Genomic DNA, 19,418 nt, shown 5'->3' on the forward strand with positions numbered 1-19,418 from the left:
TGCTGGGATGAGCACTGGGTGTTTGTATGTAAGTGTTGAATCACTGAATCCTACACCTGAAACTAATATTGCACTGTATGTTAACTAGCTGGAATTTAAATAAAAACTTGGGAAAAATAAAAAAATAAATAGCAGTATAACTCGAAAGACAGAGAACTTGTTTAAAATCCAAAGGCTGAAATTTATCACTCACTATATTAAATAAATTCAAGATAAACCTGTTAACTAGACTATTTCCTAAGATTTATTTGTTTTTCTATGTTTTCATTTTCCCCTTTGTAGTCCAGATAAAGCCAAAAGTGCCCTGAAGTTCACAAGAGTACTAAGGATTTGTAGGACTGGAAGTAAATATGTATAATACACAGGAGTATGTATTACATTGCTGAACTTAAAAAAAAAAAAAATTGTTTTATTGTATTTACAGTTCAACATACTAAAAGCCTTAGGTCTTGAAAGAACATGTTATTGAATTTATTAAATAACTTCACATGAACAAAATATATGTAAAAGTAGTATGACTTCAGTACTTGTTGATGAATGTTTGTTTCACCAGAAGAAGGACTGCTGTCCATATCCTTTTGAGAGTCAGCTGTATCCAAATTATTTGCCTTAAAATGTGTCCACTTTTAACTGAGAAGTCAGATGAAACTTAAAGGGGAATGTTTATTTTTAATATTAGTTTATCCACAAGGACAATATGCTACTATGGATGAATACAAAATCATGCTTTTAAAAATCCTCTATCACAGACTAAGAAGCTAGAATCTTACACAGAGAAGTCTAGAACAAAAAAAACAAAGCTCTTTTTTTCCCTCCTTATACATGAACTGAAGTATCAAGACAGAAAGCCAACAAAGAAAAAAAAGAAAGCTGTATGTTCAAAGTACATATTATAATTTGCGATTAATAGCTAAAGTAAGGTATATCCCCAGAACCGGGCAACAAGGTTTACAAAGAAAAGTTGGGGCACTCGTATCGCTCAGTTAAGCAAGAGATTCTTCGTTTCGGCTCAGGTCATGATTTTACAGTTTGTGAGACCAGGCCCCACGTCAGGCTCTGCACTCACAGCACTGAGCCTGCTTGGGATTATCTCTTCCTCTCTCTCTCTCTCTGCCCCTCCCCTGCTTGCACACACACATATGTGCACTCTTTCTCTCAAAATAAATAAATAAACATTAAGGAAGGAAGGAAGGAAGGAAGGAAGGAAGGAAGGAAGGAAGGAAGCAAAGCTGTTGATGAAAACCAAAGAGTCTATCAAATCTTTCAGACATTAAAATTTTTGACTTAACAAACATCTATAGAGGACGTATTCTGGACTGTTCTAGACTATGATATACTAAAATTTAACTAACATAAAATGCCCGAGAGGTAGTAAACAGCAGAGTCCAGGGCAGGAAAATGATCAAGATCAAGAATTACAGAATGTGAGTACTTTTAAATACTCTTCACCTCAGTGCAATTTTGGAATCTTTAACATTTGTTGAGGGATGGGTATACTATTCTAGCACTGGAAATCCTCATGATAGGATTTCTTATAAGGTCCCTTCTGTATGCACACTGATTAAAAAAATAAACTGGATTAGAAGTTGTTCTTAAAAAAAATTAATCAGGGGCACCTGGGTGGCTGAGACGTTAAGCATCCGACTTCAGCTCAGGTCATGACTTCATGGCTTGAGAGTTTAAGCCCCATGTCGGGCTCTGTGCTGACAGCTCAGAGCCTGTGGCCTGTTTTGGATTCTGTGTCTCCCTCTCTCTCTGCCCTCCCCTGCTTACACTCTGTCTCTCTCTCTCTCTCAAAAAATAAATAAACATCAAAAAAAAAAATTAGTCTTTGCACTACTCAAAGGAGAGGCTACTTTGAATCTGATGACTAATCTGGGTTATACAGACAGAATGCCTCTGAAAAAAATGAGAAGGCAATACACCAGAAAACTACAACCTGATAAAGAAAACCTCCTTTACTTTATTTTGGATCACTTACTGAGCACTTGCTTTGAGCCAGATACTGTAGATGCAAAGATCGATAAAATGGATTCCCTCCCTACCCTCAAAGAGTTTTTAATCTTATTATGAAAAGCTATATACAAATATTTGAATTGGTTTTTTTCCATCTGTAATACTGCCCAAAGGGACACAAATAACCAGAACTGTTTTCTTGGAGAAGATATTTCCCACTGTAGGTTGATATAATCAACTACTCTCGAAAACTGGACAGCATGAAATAATTTTTAGACTCTGGTCATCCCTGAGTAATAAATTGTTACAAATGAATTTCTAAAATAGCAAAACTAAGACTAGATCTTGTAACCAAGGTAACTCACAAAGTAAGAGACAAACCCTATCTGCCTACTGCCATTACCCAGAAAAGTATTTCAATCCTAACAAAGAGTGAAATGCAAAACTTACTTTTTGGCAAGCGCTCTTCTTTCCTCTGGTGTGTAATCTAGAGAACCTATGGCTCCCTCTCCTTTTGTTGGCATAAACCCGATGATGGCTAATAATGCTGTTCTTACTGAAATAAAGAGTAAACATCAATCTAAGTTGTTTTGTAAAAGGAACTAGGTTTACTCTAGAAAGAGAAAAAAGACACATAGGCTTTCACTGAAGAGGTGCAGGTAGAGTGGCTGTATTAAAATGGGGCACCTGGTTAACTCAGTTGGTAAAGCATCTTCACTCTTGATTTCAGCTCAGGTCACGATCTCATGGCTCCTGAGATCAAGCCCTGCATCAGGCTCCATGCTGACAGCAGGGAGCCTGCTTGGGTTCTCCCTCTCCCTCTCCCTCTCTCTCTGTCCCTCCCCTGCTCACAATCTCTCTCGCGCACGCACTCTCTCTCTCTCAATAAATAAATAAATAAAAATAGAAACTTAAAAAAATAAATAAAATAAAATGATGGCAAAAACCAAGAGAGGGAAAGAATTTTTATTATTTATTCAATATCATCAAATTATTTATCCAAAATAGCTTCAATCTCAAAAGGGTGTTACACTTTATAATTATGAATTGATTAGAGTTACAGAATAGAAGATTTATATTCACTTTAAATTAATACTCACTACTCCACGAAGGCTGCCAAGTTTCAGGATGATGTCCTGAGATGCTCAAACAGATTTTCTTGCCTACTTCAAATCGTCCATTAGCCTTAGGAATAAATAAGGCATTTAAAAAACTATATATGTGTTTAATATTGTATACTTTATAAGTATAAATATATTTTACAAGTAAATAATTTTTTAAAAAATTCTTAACATAATCTCCAAGGGGACACAGATTTTTGTCCTCTTATAGATACTCCACAAATATTGGTTGAAGTCTGAAAGAACAATAAAAGCTGTTTTTAGAAGCTGTAGCACCTAGGGGCACCTGGGTGGCTCAGTCAGTTGAGCGTCCGACTCTTGATTTCAGCTCAAATCATGATCTTATGGTTTGTGGGATCAAGCCCCGCATTCCACTTTGTGATGAGAACACGGAGCCTGCTTGATATTCTCTCTCCCTCTCTCTCTGCCCCTCCCTCACTTGCACACACCCACGCATGCTTTCTCTCAAAATAAACAAACTTAAAGAAAAAAAAAGGGTTGTAGCACCATTTTGAAACTGAGTTGCATAACTGAAATCTACATACATAATTGATGTATAAAGATGTCCTGATGTCCTACTCTGAGCCCAGTACCGCACAAGGCCCTGTGAAGGATCTAAAAGAGAAGATATACAGAGGCTAGAATAAAACCTAAGAACTTGGTGTTACCTAATTAGATATTGGTGCAGAAGGCTCTGACACTGAAGTGATTTCCATAAGGATGATACAATTTCATAAGACAGGAACACAAAAGAGTCAGATCAGAGATAATGATTTCAGTTTTGGACATGGATCTGTTGTCTTGGTAGGAGAGCTATGGATGACGTATAGCAGACAGGCAGAAATAGAGACATGCTGATGTCAGACAAGAAACATTTTTGGTATCTGCCTTAACAGAGATGACTGATGAAACCATTTTATAGAAATAAGAGAAAACAGCTGAAGTCTGAACTTGAAGAATATCCATACTTAAGGGAAGGATAAGGAAGAAGAAGCATGAAGTTAGAATACAAGCTCTACATGGCCAGAGAATTTAACTTATTCTCTGCCACACCTACAGGGTACATGACATATGTTTAACAAATACTTGTTGAATGAAGACTGGAGAAGACTTTTCAAAAGAGAGGAAGTGAACCAGAAAGAGTAAATACTGACAATCAGGAGGGCAGGGCTGATTCTCAGCCAGTGTGTTAACCATGACCATATATTGGGTAACTACTGGAATTATTTCTATACTTCTGGTGAAAGCTGCTGCCCCAACTATTCCTCCCCGCCAGTTTCTCCATGCACCAGCCCCACTCCTGGACCGCTTGGCTCTCCACATGATCTAGCAACTAAAAAGGGACTCCTAACACAGTAGGGCACCCCCCAGGACTATCCCCAGCATTAACAATTCTCAACATCACCTAATGTGTGTTAAGCAGCAAATTTTATATGCTAGGAACTTTATATTGTGATTATATTTACCATACACAAGCCTTGACAGATGAGAAAAGTGAATTTCAATGAGATTATATAACCTGCCTCTGGTGTAATGGCAAGAGCAGTGGTCAGAATCCAGGTCTACTGGCTCTGAAACTAATGCTCTTTCCACTACACCAAATATAGGTAAAAGCAGCATTAGTTTGGTATTTATTAATGAATACCTTGTGTTTCACCATTTGCCACTCCATGTGTGTCAGATATTTAACTTAGGTGGACTGGGATGAAGACCGAAAAGGGGCAGCAGGATTTTTGAAACTAGTCCCCGAAATTGGTGTAGTAAGCATGTAGAACCAGACTGCAACAGACTAAACTTGAGTAAGGATGTCTTGAACTTATCCAAGAGAAAATACAACAGTTTAAAGAGGTAGGAGAGACACAGAAAGGTTTTCATTTTTTTCAATGTTTGTTTATTTTTCGAGGGAGAGAGAAACAGAGTACAAGTGGGGAAGGGGTACAGAGAGAGGAAGACACAGAATCTGAAGCAGGCTCCAGGCTCCCAGCTGTCAGCACAGAGCCTGACACAGGACTTAAACCTGCATACAGTGAGATCATGACCTGAGCTGAAGTCAGATGCTGAACCAACTGATGCACCCATGCACCCCAACAGAGAAAGGTTTTTGTGTTTTGTTTTGCTTTTTTCAAGGTTAGGGGATACTTAGACATACTTGCAAATTAAAGAAACGAGGGAAAGAATGCTTAACAAATAAGAGAGAAATTTACTCTGAAGGAACAACATCCCAGGATAAATAAGAGAATACTGGATCAACAGCTTTCTTTCACATGGAGGTAAAATATGTGACGATAGAAATTCTAAGATCTAAACAGAGATAACAGAGGGGTGCCTGGGTGGCTCAGTCAGTTAAGCATTCAACTCTTGATCTCAGTTCAGGTCATAATCTCATGGTTTGTGGGATTGAGCCCCAAGTAGGGTTCTGCACTGACAGCTCAGAGCCTGCTTGGGATACTCTCTCCCTCTCTCTCTGCCCTTCCCTCACTTGCACATGCCCACACACACTTTCTCTCTCTCAAAATAAGTAAATTTTAAAAAATAGTAATAATATAACTAACATTTATTGAGGACTCTGTGACAGCTCTTACTTTAAGAGCTGTATAGGAAAATGAGGAAAGGAGTGTAACAAAGTTGAGAAGTTGAAGGAAATGATGCGATTAAGAGATATAACATTACCCTCTACTGAGTACTTACCAAGTGCCAGACACTGCCTAGCACTTTGCATACATTAATTCATTGAATCCTATCACCTACACTATGGCCACTATGCATTCATTAGCATCAATAATTCCTAGGAATTATTTTTGGGGGAAAATAATTGTACTACCAAGGCGTGGTCCCCAAAGACAAAATTATAATAATGTCCCACTTTATTTCTTAATGAAAATGAGTATGCTAACCACACTCTGTAGTCGTCATGAAGAGTTAAACCACAAGTATTCCAAAAAGCCAAGAATTCTTACCGTTAAAAGAATAATGCTTGGTGGTTTCATGGGATACTCGGGAGGCAGTACTATTCGTCCATGATAAACTCCTCCATCAAAATCAGAATCTGGGGGCCCTCTAACTGTGAAGTGCCATTCAAAAAGGTTATCCTGAACAAAAAAAATAACCAGCAAGAAATTAGTAACATTAAAAGGTCTGATCATCTTTATAAAGGAGTATCAGAAATATTCCTAGATGAGAAAAATCAAATGTTTCACATTATTACTAAAATAGTTAATAATGCACAAAATGTCCCAAGTATAAAAGTTATAAATAAAAGTTATTAATCTAGTTTCCATGTCCCACAAGAGCTAAAATTTAAACAAATGCATTTTAAAAAGCTGAGCACTGTTATATATTCATAAATTAGATTCCAGATTTACTTAAGCTGGAAATTAATCCTTGAATACTAATTAGTGATAATTAGTATATAATCAAATAATTACTGTAAAATTACTGTTACTATTTTAACAAACTTTAAAAAATTATCCCTCATGGATGCTTAAGAGCCTATTTATTTATAAGTAGTCAGTAATATTAATAAATACGCTATCAATATTATCTTAGAGTTCCCAAGTACTTTACAGTTTACAGTGTGCAAAATTACATTTTATTCTCACTAATGTCATGGAAACCAGACTGAGCACATTTAAATACAGATGGGAAGACTAAAAAGAGATAGAGATGTTTGTGCAAAAAGCTTAGACTAACTGCAGAGGCCCCTCAAGGAGCCAGATCTTTCAAAGTATAAAGAGTTTAGGGTTCTTTCCATTCCCCCTCCCTCCCTCATACTCAAAACATAAAACCAATTTAGCATCTGAGACCATTTTACAGAAACCGGAAATTTGCTTCTAAAATGTCAGATTCTGAATGGCTAATGAAATAAATACTTAAAAAATATAGGGAGTAAAATATGTCAATAAACCACATCAAACACATCTGTAATGACTCAAAGCAATGAAAAAACAATTTTAAGTAATTAGTTTAAAATATTAAAGTATTAGGGCGCCTGGGTGGCTCAGCTGGTTAAGCATCTGACTTTGGCTTAGGTCATGATTTCACAGTTCATGAGTTCAAGCCCCACATCAGGCTCTCTACTGTCAGTGCAGAGCCGGCTTCCTATCTTCTGTCTCCCTTTCTCTCTGCCCTCCCCCACCTCGCACATTCTCTCTCTCTCTCAAACATAAACATTTAAAAAAATAATACCATGTTTTAAAAAATAAATAAATAAAAATAAAATATTAAAGCATTAAAATCCACATGTAAGAGGAGTGCCTGGGTAGCTCAGTCGGTTAAGTGTCCAACTTCGGCTCAGGTCATGATCTCATGGTCCATGAGTTCGAGCCCCATGTTGGGCTCTGTGCTAACAGCTCAGAGCCTGGAGCCTGCTTTGGATTCTGTGCCCGCCTCCCTCTCCGCCCCTCCCCCCACTCGTGCTCTTTCTCTCAAAAATAATTAAATGTTAAAAAAAATTTTTTTTTTAATCCACATGTTAAGACATGGGAGATAGAAACTTACCTCTAATGGCTGTGCATGGTAATGATCTGTTGGATCTTTCAATTCTGCTGCTTCTTTCATTAAACGTTTAACAGCTAAAATAAAATTCATAAGATAGAGACATTTAAAATACACTTTTCCAAGAGATTAGCACAAATTCACAAACTAATGAAAAAGTTCCCATTTCAATAAAAACTGTACAGAGGACTAGTTCAACTGGGTATATGGTTAAAGTTTAATTATGGGATAATGGTAATAATCAGAAGGGGAAGGACATGGCATTAGAAGAGTTATATATTAAATTAAATACTTAGGGCAGTCTCATAAAGACACTATTTTTATTTAATACACATTTTCATAAACACTAACTCATGTAATCCTTAAAACAATGGAAGACTTGGTGGCTCAGTCAGTTAAGCATCTGACTCTTGATTTTGGCTCAGGTCATGATGTCACAGTTGATGGGATAGAGCCCCACACGGGGCTCCTTGCTGACGGCGTGGAATCTACTTGGGATCCTCTCTCTCTCCCTCTCTCTGCCCTTCCCCCTGCTTGCGTGCACCACCTCTCTCTCTCTCAAAATGAATAAATAAACTTTTTACAAAATTCCCATTTTCCAGACTAAGAAACTGAAACATGGAGAGATTACATAACTTGTCCAAGTCCAGACAGCTAGTCAATGACAGTTGGAATTCTAACACAGGCATTCCAACTCTATTTTGTTAAAATATCTGTATTAACAAAAATGTGCCCTCTGGAATTCATGCTTATGAACGGTAGACCCTGTATCTTCCTATACAGGGAGGATATCCTCTACCTCTTGGGAATTTTCACCCACTATTTTGCATTAATTTAAATGGGACTGTCCCCAGGAGTCACTAAATCTCCACAGCTCTAATTGATTTTTTTTTTTTAAGGTATGCTCCAATGTTCCACGCCCAATGCCAGACCCTGACGGAGATCAACAGTCACATGCTCTACCAACTGAGCCAGCCAGGTGCCCCTTGAATTCCTTTCTGAGAAGACTCTTCAGCTTAATTAAAACCTCCAATCAACTCACCCCATAAATTTCTGTAACCACCTATATCTATATTCACGTCCTTCTTTATCCATACCTTTGGCTCTTAGGAATTCCTCATTTATACTCCCCTAATAAAATATAATTCTAGCTGACCCAACCCAACCATCTTCTTATTTGGTATCTATACCCAAACAGCTGAGCATTACTGAAGGGGAGGGTAAAAAAAGTCACAGAAGCAGGCACACTGATGTCATTACAGAGTTATTATCGACAACTTCCACCAGGACACAATGCCACCCAACGTTCCGGAATTTCTCTGGTAAGCCAAGCAGCCCACTGCAGCCAGCACCCCAAGACTATTTCACACCTGTTTACTCCTCATCTCACTCCTCTTTCACCTCTTACAGTTAATGACACAGCCTTTTACTTCCACGATAAATGACTGTCAGCAGCCTATCACAACCTACAAATCCTATCTGTACCTGTACCCTCCTTCCTTCCCTACTGGTTCTTAAAGGTCAATCCTTTGATCCCAGCCCCTCAAACCTCAAGCTGTAGGTGCTAAAAAATGTCAGGATACTGGTATAGGACTGTAAAGCCAGGAAAAAACCAGGTAGCCCATGGCTCCCCAAAATTCTGCTTGAAAACCAACTGATATAGTTCAATGTGCTATAAGAGAAGTATGTACCAGGTGGGCACCTAACCTGACAGCAGACAGAAGAGAAAAGGAGTCAGGCAGGCACTGACATCTGAAAGAAAGACAGTGGGAATTATGCATGGGTATGAATAGGCAGAGGAAACAATAAAAGTAAAATGCATAGAGGTATAGGTATGGAATGAAAGAGGTTAACTGAGCACACCTCCCACACACATACAACCAAACAGTTCAGTATGTATCAGGACTTCTGCATAAAATTTCCTTTTAATCAAGGGTTCTTAAGTGGGGGAAAGAGTTCATAACTCACTATCCTACTCCATAATTATTCGTTCTTTTCTATCTCCTACATCAAACTAGGTCCTTGTAGTCACAGACTTTGTTCACTTGATCAAAGTATTTGAACATCAAATAGTTACTGAGTTCATCATATTAGATGTTACAGCTGCAACCAACATATAGTTTTGGTTATCAAGGAGCTTGTAGTCTTGGGGCAGGTGGTGGAGGTAGGGGGCAGGGAGTCAAAGAATGGAAAAAAGTCTAGTGTCTAGAACATGGGGGGAAATGTATCTTAATGTTCACATACATGTTTCTAATCTAGTATTTGTCATGGTCCTCAGCTTGCAATGCTGCTCCCACTCCCACTCCCCATCTAGACAGGCCTTAAGGAACTTCCTTAGGAATGTCTTCCAGACAACTTCCCTTGTACACCCCGAAGAATGACTAGAGATGCCCATCTGATAGATAAAAATCTCTGAGGAGTCCTGGGAGGGGAATAGAGACCAGAAATACTCTCCAAGTTAGTTATTCTAATGGTCAGTCCCATCTGGAAGCCACTACTGTAGAAACTAGGTTGAGACTCCTTGCTCTAAGCCCTAACACTCTGTATTTTATCTTTTATAAAGTTTATAAAATCTCACTTGTAATTACTTAACACCTGTCTGCTGTGAAACAATTTACTTCCTGCAGGCTCCTCAGGGCTTAGCACATAGTAAACACTCAAATATTAGTTTAATTGAATTTTACTATCATCCTCCCAAAAAATCTTTCCAAGCATCTGGTTAAAAGCAATGGTTTTCAAACTTATTTGACAATAAAATCCTTTGTTCAAAAAAAAGCTTAATGAGAACCTCAATATGTACAACAGGTAACAGAGCTGTTTTGGTTGGGGATGGAGGGGCCTTCAGGCTGTTTACGCCCTTCAACCTAGTCTATCGAAGGAGCCCATGGAACAAGGATTGAAAAACCTTGGTTTAAAGCCACAGGAAAATATCATTCTTTCAAATTAATATTATTAGATATAAATAAAATCACAGAAGCTGCTATGAAGTTAATTCATTTGGCTGCTGTCGGCAATCAAAGATGCCATGGAGATTGTTTTTTTCTTCATTTCTCATCAGCTGGCTGAATGATTAAGCTGAAGAAATCTATTTTATGTTATTGCAAACTCTTTCCACATTTTCTCCACCTCTCCCCCACTCAGCTCAATTCAACAGGAAAGAAAAAAAATAAACACCCAGTAGTACTTGGATATTACGAGAGATGTTAAGAAAGGATCAGAATTAAGAACAACTGATAACAATTGAATAAAGGAACAATCATGTGTTCAACAACTAAACATACTGATTTTCATAGTTCACAGACTACACAGGCACATACCATGTGAGAGCTAAAGCCATGTAGCCAAATAGAAGGTAATATTAGTCTAGTGTTCTCATAATCTTTTTTTCCCTGAAATTACATTACATATATTATAAATGTCTTAGTGCAAAAGAATGTGGACTCTGAATTAGAGCTGCATTAAACCTCTGGCTCCTACATTCTGTAGCTCTAAAGCCTTAAATAAATCACTTAATCTTATTCTGCCTCAATGTTCATATCTGTCAAATGGGAGTCAATAATATCTTCACGTAATTCTCTTTTCCTTCCTCTCCCCCACCTCTTCCCCAGGTCACAAGTTATTGTCAGAAATAGACTGGGATATAAGACCCTCTCAAAATTCTCCCTGGTTCAAAACCAGACAATGAGGGGACACCTGGGTGGCTAGGTAGGTTAAGCGTCTGTCTTCGGCTCAGGTCATGATCTCGCAGTTCATGAGTTTGAGCTCTGCATGGGCTCTGTGCTGACACCTCAGAGCGTGGAGCTTGCTTCGGATTGTGTCTCCGTCTCTCTTTGCCCCTCCCCTGCTTGAGCTCTGTCTCTCTCTCTCTCTCTCTCTCTCAAAAATAAATATTGAAAAAAATTTTTTAAAAACAACAATGAGCATATATAGTTGGCCTCATGGCATGGCTCCCTGGTTCCCAAGGAGAACTATCACTACAGGATAGTCGTTTCAAACTACTGCCTGGCAGCTAGGTCTAGAACATGGTCTGCCACTCCTGATACTCCATCTCTTGTTATCACATACAGAGAAAACTTTTTCCGATCATCTCCTCTCTTATCTCTTTGCAAGATTATTCAAGGAATTCTACCATGGTGAGACACAATATGCCAGGGAAGGAAAGGAGATGGGGAATACCCGCATGCCTGCTCTTGTTCTTTTCTACGGAGACCACAGGATCACTCTGGATCCAAACTCTAGGCTCTATGGGCCTAGGCATTAGCAATAGCAACCTTCAAATACCCAGGCTCTACCTCTCTAGGCTTACACTGGGCTTTGAAGACAAAGCCCCAGCTAAAGGGATCTTTTACAGGTCACTGTCTCTCAAGCATCTATTTCTCTTAGAAAGAAAATATCTTGGGCTCCTGGGTAGCTCAGCTGGTTAAGCATCAGACTTTGGTTCAGGTCATGATCTCACGTTTGTGGGTTCAAGCCCTGTGTGTCACGCTCTGTGCTGACAGCTCAGAGCCTGGAGCCTGCTTTGGGTTCTGTGTCTCCCTTTCTGTCTGCCCCTGCCGGGCTCGCACTCTCTCTCTCTCTCAAAAATAAATAAACATTAAAAAAAATTCTTTTAAAAAGAAAGAAAGCAAATATCTTAATATAATCAATCTCCAAAGCATGGGTAAAATGCAGAAGGAGGGTATATTGGGGATATGAACCCAATGTCTGCTCCCCAAGTGCCTCTTCCTACTCCCATAATGAAGGCACTTAAGCAAATGTTTAAAGACTAGTGTTTCTGTCCAGAAGGACCCTACAAAGGTATCCATTCAAAAACATTTAAAAAAATGTCCAAGTGATGGAGACTGAATAACCAAGACCTGCTTCTTGCCTTCAAAAAACTCACAGTGAGAAAGATATTAAAACAATTGAAATACAAACACTGACCAAGTATCTACAAACATAGGGACTACCTTATAGTCTACCTAATTGCTTAAGATAGCTGGACAAGGCCGAACCTTAAAGAAGCTTGAAGAATAGGAATTTCCAATGGATTAAAGGGAAGCCACGCCAAGCAGAGCTTCCAACAGGGACCAAGGCATACAGGTGAGAAGAGCTACTCCATCTGGATAGTCACTTGGGCGAAATGGATACATGGCAAAAATGCAAGAGAGGGAAAAAAAAAAGCAATGGAGCACAGTTGTAGTAGTCTTGACTAGGTTGGTGAGAAAGACAAGGATCAAATCGTAAGCAGCCGTGTAGACCAAACTGAACACTTTACTTTTAATGTTATCCATAGCTATTAGGAAGACATTGAAATTTTTTCAATTTAAGGACTGATCTAATCAGTTTTGTTTTTTGTTTTACTGGAGCTGGTGACAAAAGTGACTGAATAGATAAATATGTGTGTGTGTATACTGGCACCCATGCAAGTATGCCTGTGTGTGTGTGTGCGTGTGTGGGTGTGAGTGTGTGGTGTTCGTTCCAGGGTAGGGGGTAGACTAAGGAGTAGACCGAGAGATCAAAGATAATTCCCATGGGTGCCTAGTTGCTGTCAATCCTGGAATAAGGGATGAGGGGACTCTGGAGGAGGAGAGTAAACTGATGAGTTTGGTTTTTTATTACCTCATAGAGATTTTTTCAGTATGGGGGAAATCTGAGTGAAGACTTTGAATCACCAGTAATTCCAGGTGTACTACAGCCTAGGAAAAGGGCTGAATTGGACATTAAAGCTTGAGAATAATTAGCATGAAGGTCCAGCCAACACTAAGGGTATATGGATAGAACAGCTCCCAGGTTTCCGGTGCAGACAGTGGGTGCCTTTGCTCCAGTCTCTCACCAATCACCTCCTGAACACGGCCACAGACCCCTTCTGAAGAAAGCTACCACAAGAAGTTCTCTACACATAGGTCACCCTACTTTGTATTCTGAAATCCTACTACCTTGGCCAGAGCAGACCCAAAAAGGGATCAGGGAGCTTGATCCAGAACAACCACTGATGGGCTAAGTCAGAGGCTTAATGAGGTAGCTCCACACAGAACTTTACCCCTAACCACAAGTCCATTCCAGAAAAATCACAAAGAAATAAGTTTTCCCACTTACAAACTGAACATACGTACTAGCCACATACTAGCACACTGGCCCTTTACCAGTTATGTGTATTCTCCTAATTGTGCCATGCATATGTCTAATTAGAAAGAGTTATATCTCTTCCATTGTGAAGTGCTTTTAATCACTTTCTTTCACACATGGATTACTCTAAAAATACCACACGACTGAGAATAAAACAAAGGAAGCATTTTCACCATGTTTGCTAGCATTTCTGGTAAGTCCCATATCTCATCTAATTCACCTTCACCATGAACTCCAAATGATCCACAGAGTAACTAATAAAAAAGATTTTAGGGGCGCCTGGGTGGCGCAGTCGGTTAAGCGTCCGACTTCAGCCAGGTCACGATCTCGCGGTCCGTGAGTTCGAGCCCCGCGTCGGGCTCTGGGCTGATGGCTCAGAGCCTGGAGCCTGTTTCCAATTCTGTGTCTCCCTCTCTCTCTGCCCCTCCCCCATTCATGCTCTGTCTCTCTCTGTCCCAAAAATAAATAAAAACGTTGAAAAAAAAATTAAAAAAAAAAAAAAAAAAAAAAAAGATTTTAGGGGCGCCTGGGTGGCTCAGTCGGTTAAGCGTCTGACTTCGGCTCAGGTCATGATCTCACAGTTCGCGAGTTCGAGCCCCGTGTTGGGCTCTGTGCTGACAGCTTGGAGCCTGGACCTGCTTCAGATTCTGTGTCTCCCTCTCTCTCTGCTCCTCCCCTGCTCATGCTCTGTCTCTCTCTGTCTCAAAAATAAACATTAAAAAAAATTAAAAAAAAAAAAAAGATTTTAAAAAATGATCTCAGGTAGAACAACACCACCACCTTTGAGGAAATGATACCAAAAAGAGGAAGCAATTTACAACACAGCATGAAGCATGTCCACAAAAGCTCAGCCAGCTGACAGATCAGATACTTTGGAAATGCACAAAATTCCGGAGAATTTTTTTAAGTTTGTTTATTTATTTTGAGAGGGAGAGCACAAGCAGGAAGCGGGGGAGGGGCAGAGAGAGATGGGGAGAGAGGATCCAATGAAGGTTCTGTGCTATCAGTGCAGAGCCGGACGTGGGGTTCAATACCACAAACCATGAGATCATGACCTGAGACGACATCAAAAGTCAGACACTTAAGGGACTAGCTACCCAGGCGCCCCAAAATTCTGGAGAATTTAAAAGCTTTTCATAACCTCAGGCATGATAACCTATCAAAACTGAGCAATGTGTAGACAGTGCAGGGCCTAGTTGAGATTCCCTCTCTCCCTCTCTCTCTCTACCCCTCCCCCACTTGTGCTTTCTTTCTCAAAATAAATAAACTTAAAAAAAGAAAACTGAGCAATGTGCTGTTAAAAACAATGTCTTTGGATCCACCAGTTTTCCCTTCCAAACTGCATTATTACTCATATTTGCATTATTCTCTGGACACTCCATCAAGTATCTCAGCTGTCCTAAGGAACTTGGTATCCTGTGACCAAGGTACATTTTTTTTAATTTTTAAAAATTTTTTAATGTTTATTTTTGTGAGAGAGAGAGAGAGAGAGAGAGAGAGGGAGCAGGAAGGGGAGGGGCAGAGAGAGAGGGAGACACAGAATCTGAAGCAGGCTCCAGGCTCTGAGCTGTCAACACAGAGCCCGATGCGGTGCTCGAACCCATTAACGGCAAGATCCAAGATCGTGACCTGCACCAAAGTCATACACTTAGCCGACTGAACCACCTAGGAGCCCTCAGAGTCACCATACATTTTTACCCATATAGTTTTATTTACATCTACAACAATCTAGGGGCGCCTGGGTCGCTCAGGTGGTTGAGTGTATGACTTCAGCTCAGGTCATGATTTCACCGTCCGTGGGTTCGAGCCCACATCAGGCTCTGTGCTGACAGCTCAGATCTGTGCTGGAGCCTGCTTCAGATTCTGGGTCTGCCTCTCTCTGCCCCTCCCCTGATCACGCTCTCTCTCTCTCTCTCTCAAAAATAAACATAAAAAATAATCTACAACAATCTAAACAATTTAAGCATTCTACCATCTATCCTTAAAACCAAAGTTTTCTTTCCCTCTTTGTCTTTTATTTTCCCCTCCTTCCCCTCTAGTGTTCTTAAGAGATGGGGAATGGAGAGCCATTAACCAAACTGAAATTGAATTGTATAAATGCATCTCTTGGAAAGCCCATAGCCTTCACTAGATTTTTAAAGGAGTCTATGGGCCCATACATGGTATGACCCATTCTACACACTTGGTCACCTAAGAACATTTCTCAGCCTGAAAGCACTCAAGCTAACAAAGCTCTGCTTAATCAATAACCTCAAGCTTTTCCGGAGTTTCTACATATTAAGTATTTTTTAAAAATCAAAGACTCACATGTCCGCTTTTTCCATAAAGATGCTAATCTTACTGATTCCTAATGAAAAGATGCTTTCTTGTAATGAAAAAATAAGCAGCAGCAATATTTGGCCAAACCACCACTAATATTCTAGGAATATCATTTAGAGCTGAACTGTGGTGTTTGTCCCTCCTGACAAATTTATCAAGGTACACATAGAATAAATACCATTTACAGAAACTAGTGGTTCATTTCCACTCTGCCTTAATATGAGAGAGCTGCTTGATTTTCGTGCATCTTCATAATGCACCAGAAAAGAACTTGAGGCTAGGACTGTTTGGGCTGTTTTGTAAATGAAGCAGGGGCACTAAGTACAGAAAAACAAGTCTTTATGACCGAATATAGATATATATCATGTTAGTCGGCATGGCAAAAATCATGGTTAAGCACTAAAGGGCTTGGCTCATCTAACTAGTTTTCTTAGCGCTTCGGTTAGTTGGTTTAATACAGAGTATTTCCTCTAGGTCTTTAATTCTATTTGCCCCCAAATGCTGCAAAGGCGATATTTAAACAACCAAATCCTCACGTGTAAGTGAGTGAAACAGCTAATATAAGTCCGGTGGCAGCGACGAAAGGATAACGACGGTCGGTGTTCAGGGTGCAGGTACGGACGGCACGGCGCTGTTAACTATTACCCACGGACATCATCTTTACATCTGTTCTTAGATGTGAGTTTATGACCCAGCACTACGCAACCAACAGAGGAAAGGGAAAGTCCAGGTGCTGCGGAGAACTGGCCAGTCCCCGGACTGGCAGCCGGTGCCCGCCCGGCCGCCCTGCGGCCTGCACCATCCCGGCAGGCGGCGGTCTCGCGTAGAGCGCGAAACCCGGGGCGGAGCCGCGAGTGGCGGCGGACGCGAGGGAACCGCAGCGCCCGACCCGGGGTCCGGGGTCACTCAGCCCTCCCTGGCCCACCCGCCGGCGCCGCCCACCGCTTCCAGGCCTGCTCACCCGGGCTCTTCAGGTTGTAGCGAGTCTCCATGGCGGATCGCTGGCACGGCTCCGGCCTCCCGGCCAGCCGCCTCCACCTTTCCGCGCCGCCGCCGGTGTGAAAGCGCGGCTCAGGCCGATTGGGCCAGGCGAGGGAGCCTCCGCAGACGCCGCCCAGCCCCGGCCCGGACTGCAGGCAGGAGGGTGAAGGCGGGGCGCGGGCTTCGCGATGGCACCGCCTCCCCCGCGGCTCCCCCGCCTCCCTGAGGGCGGGGCAGGCGCCGGCGCCGGCCGGGGAGTCGCTGTACCGGGCGCCCGGGCTGGAGGTAAGCTTTCCCGTCTGGCCGCGGGCCCAACCCCGCCGCGGCCGCCCGGCCTGCGTCACCCGCCCTCGCCCGGGTTTTGTGAAGTTGCCCTGACGTGGCGGTCGCTTCGTGGCGGTCGGTCGGCCGGCTCCGGCGTCCGTCACTGCGTAGTCGCCGCTGGCCCCGCGGAAAGCGCTCCGGGGTCTGCAAAAGCGTACGGCGCCCTCGTCTGCCCCTCGCCCAGCCCAGCGGAAGCCGACCTTTTGCCGGGCCTGTCCGGGGTCCCCCGGCGCTCGCGGGTATTACGGAAGAACGGCGCGGCCGGAAGCGGCCCAGCCCTACTCGCCGCCGGTGGGCTCCTGGAGCCCGGGCCTGAGAGTCCAGAGAGGCCCGGGCTCCGGCTGCCCGCGCGCTGCACGGCCTTGTCTGTGATCCAGTATAGCTGATGGGAGTGGGAACAGTTACGTGCGGAAGGGAAAAATCCAGTGATAAGGGAACGGAGTGGAGTTTTTAGAACAGTTTTTTTAAGATAATGTCATCAGGTGCAAGACACTTGTAAGCATTTATTTATAGTTATAAATAATTGTGACTTGCCAAATAAAACTAAGGGAATTACGTTGAATTTGCGGGAAAGCATACAAATACATACGTAAGGTTGAACCTCAGAGGACACAGTTCATGCTTCATTATAGAAAAAATGGGATTAAGAGAAAGAGGGCTTGGGTTCTTGAAGGTCTAAAGGAGGGGCGAGAATTTAGGAAAGAGGGAGGGACTGGCAGACTAGGGAGGATGAAGAGGGAAGGAAGGAATTCTAGGTGAGATGAAGAAGGGTTAATCCGGCTGGCCAAGTTACATTTTGTTATATAAAGAATTGTACCAGCAACCTTTTGTAAAGAGTGAAATTGGGAAGGAAGGGAAGAAATGGAGGATATCTAAAATAAAATTAGATGATATCTTTCAAGCCTTTCCGTGTTGTTGTTTTCTGAAAAGTAAAGGGATAATCAGATTGGCTGAGATGCGCAAACCAAACCAAACCCCAATGTGCTGCTTCGTTCATTTTTTCATTCTTTGTTATTAAATCTTCAGATTGTCTAACATTTGACAGTTTTGCAAAAGCCTGTGGCAATAGGCCTCACAATGAAGAGGCTTGTGAAACAGGTATTATCATTCCTATCTGATAGCTAAGGAAACAGAGTTCTGAAAGCATTAGGAGCCTTTCAGTTACTCAGCCTGCAAATCAGTCAAATTCTGAATGCTGTAGTCTCTGGGGGCTCTCCTCCTTTATTTCCTCTGCACCGAGAGTGGGACATTTTTCTTTTTTTAGAAGATACTACCACCTAGTCTGCTCCTTAGTGCCGAAAGGGTTCAAGACAGGCTCCCCCCCCCCCCCCCAGAATGTGCCACTTGACATATGGATTATTTTGAGTTGAAGGCGCTTGACACCCTGCAAGCTGAAGAGAAACTTTTGTCCGTCTCTTAACCACACAGAAAAATCTGAATTGGGGGTATTTCCCAGAAAAAGGATTGTTAGCAGAGATAAATTTTATCTGAGTGACCCATCTGTATTGCAGAGCAAACATCTAATAACCAAACATCTGTTCTCCTTATTGCCCTGTGAAGTGCCTTCCTTTCCTCTTAAGTCCCAGACCCGGAGCCCTTCTCCTTAGTTCAGGATGACATACAAACCTCATTTTGCCTGACTTTGGAGTTTCCATGTCTGTGTGGATTCCCTGTATGTACGCTGTTAACTTTTATTTTCTCCTGTTTATCTGTCTCGTGTCAATTTGATTCCTAGTCCTGCTAGAAGGACCTTGAAGGGAACAGGAGTTCTTGCTCCCTGAAAAGAGACAAAGAATTCTTGCTCCTTAACAGGCTTCTTTCCTCCACCAGACTGGCTCCATAGGAATTATAATCTCTCCTTTCTTGGTTAAAAACAAAAAAATTTATTCTGACAATGTAGTTCATGGGCACATGTTAAAGTTTATTAAACTTGTTGCAAGAGCAAAGACCTCTAGCAAGCCAATTGAAAGATTTCTCTCAGCAGAAACGTTTATAGAGAAAAGTTTATTTATTTACAACCACTATCGTTGCCCTATATAGTTCCTCTTTTCTAAAGAAGTCCTGTGAAGTGCAGGTCTACCACTCATCTTCATTTGCATCCTAGGAGCAAGGCCA

At 41.5% G+C, this 19,418-nt stretch overlaps 1 protein-coding gene across 2 annotated transcripts in view; it reads right to left on the reverse strand.

Moving 5' to 3' along the window:
* The window catches only part of UBE2J1 (ubiquitin conjugating enzyme E2 J1), a 29,520-nt gene extending 12,391 nt beyond the window's left edge, over nucleotides 1-17,129 (reverse strand). The window contains exons 1-5 of one of the 2 annotated variants that reach the window (XM_003986371.6): nucleotides 16,960-17,129; nucleotides 7,575-7,648; nucleotides 6,035-6,166; nucleotides 3,057-3,141; nucleotides 2,407-2,512 (exon numbers count right to left, since the gene is read on the reverse strand). In XM_003986371.6, the coding sequence (XP_003986420.1) occupies nucleotides 2,407-2,512; nucleotides 3,057-3,141; nucleotides 6,035-6,166; nucleotides 7,575-7,648; nucleotides 16,960-16,990 (428 nt within the window). In that variant the 5' untranslated portion in view covers nucleotides 16,991-17,129. Of the gene's footprint in view, nucleotides 1-2,406; nucleotides 2,513-3,056; nucleotides 3,142-6,034; nucleotides 6,167-7,574; nucleotides 7,649-16,534; nucleotides 16,664-16,959 lie in introns of those variants that run through there. The other variant, XM_019830949.3, reaches the window with a different exon arrangement.
* Between the last annotated feature and the right edge of the window lie 2,289 nt (nucleotides 17,130-19,418).

Source organism: Felis catus, chromosome B2 (genome assembly GCF_018350175.1).
Source record: "Felis catus isolate Fca126 chromosome B2, F.catus_Fca126_mat1.0, whole genome shotgun sequence".
Lineage (NCBI taxonomy): Eukaryota > Metazoa > Chordata > Mammalia > Carnivora > Felidae > Felis > Felis catus.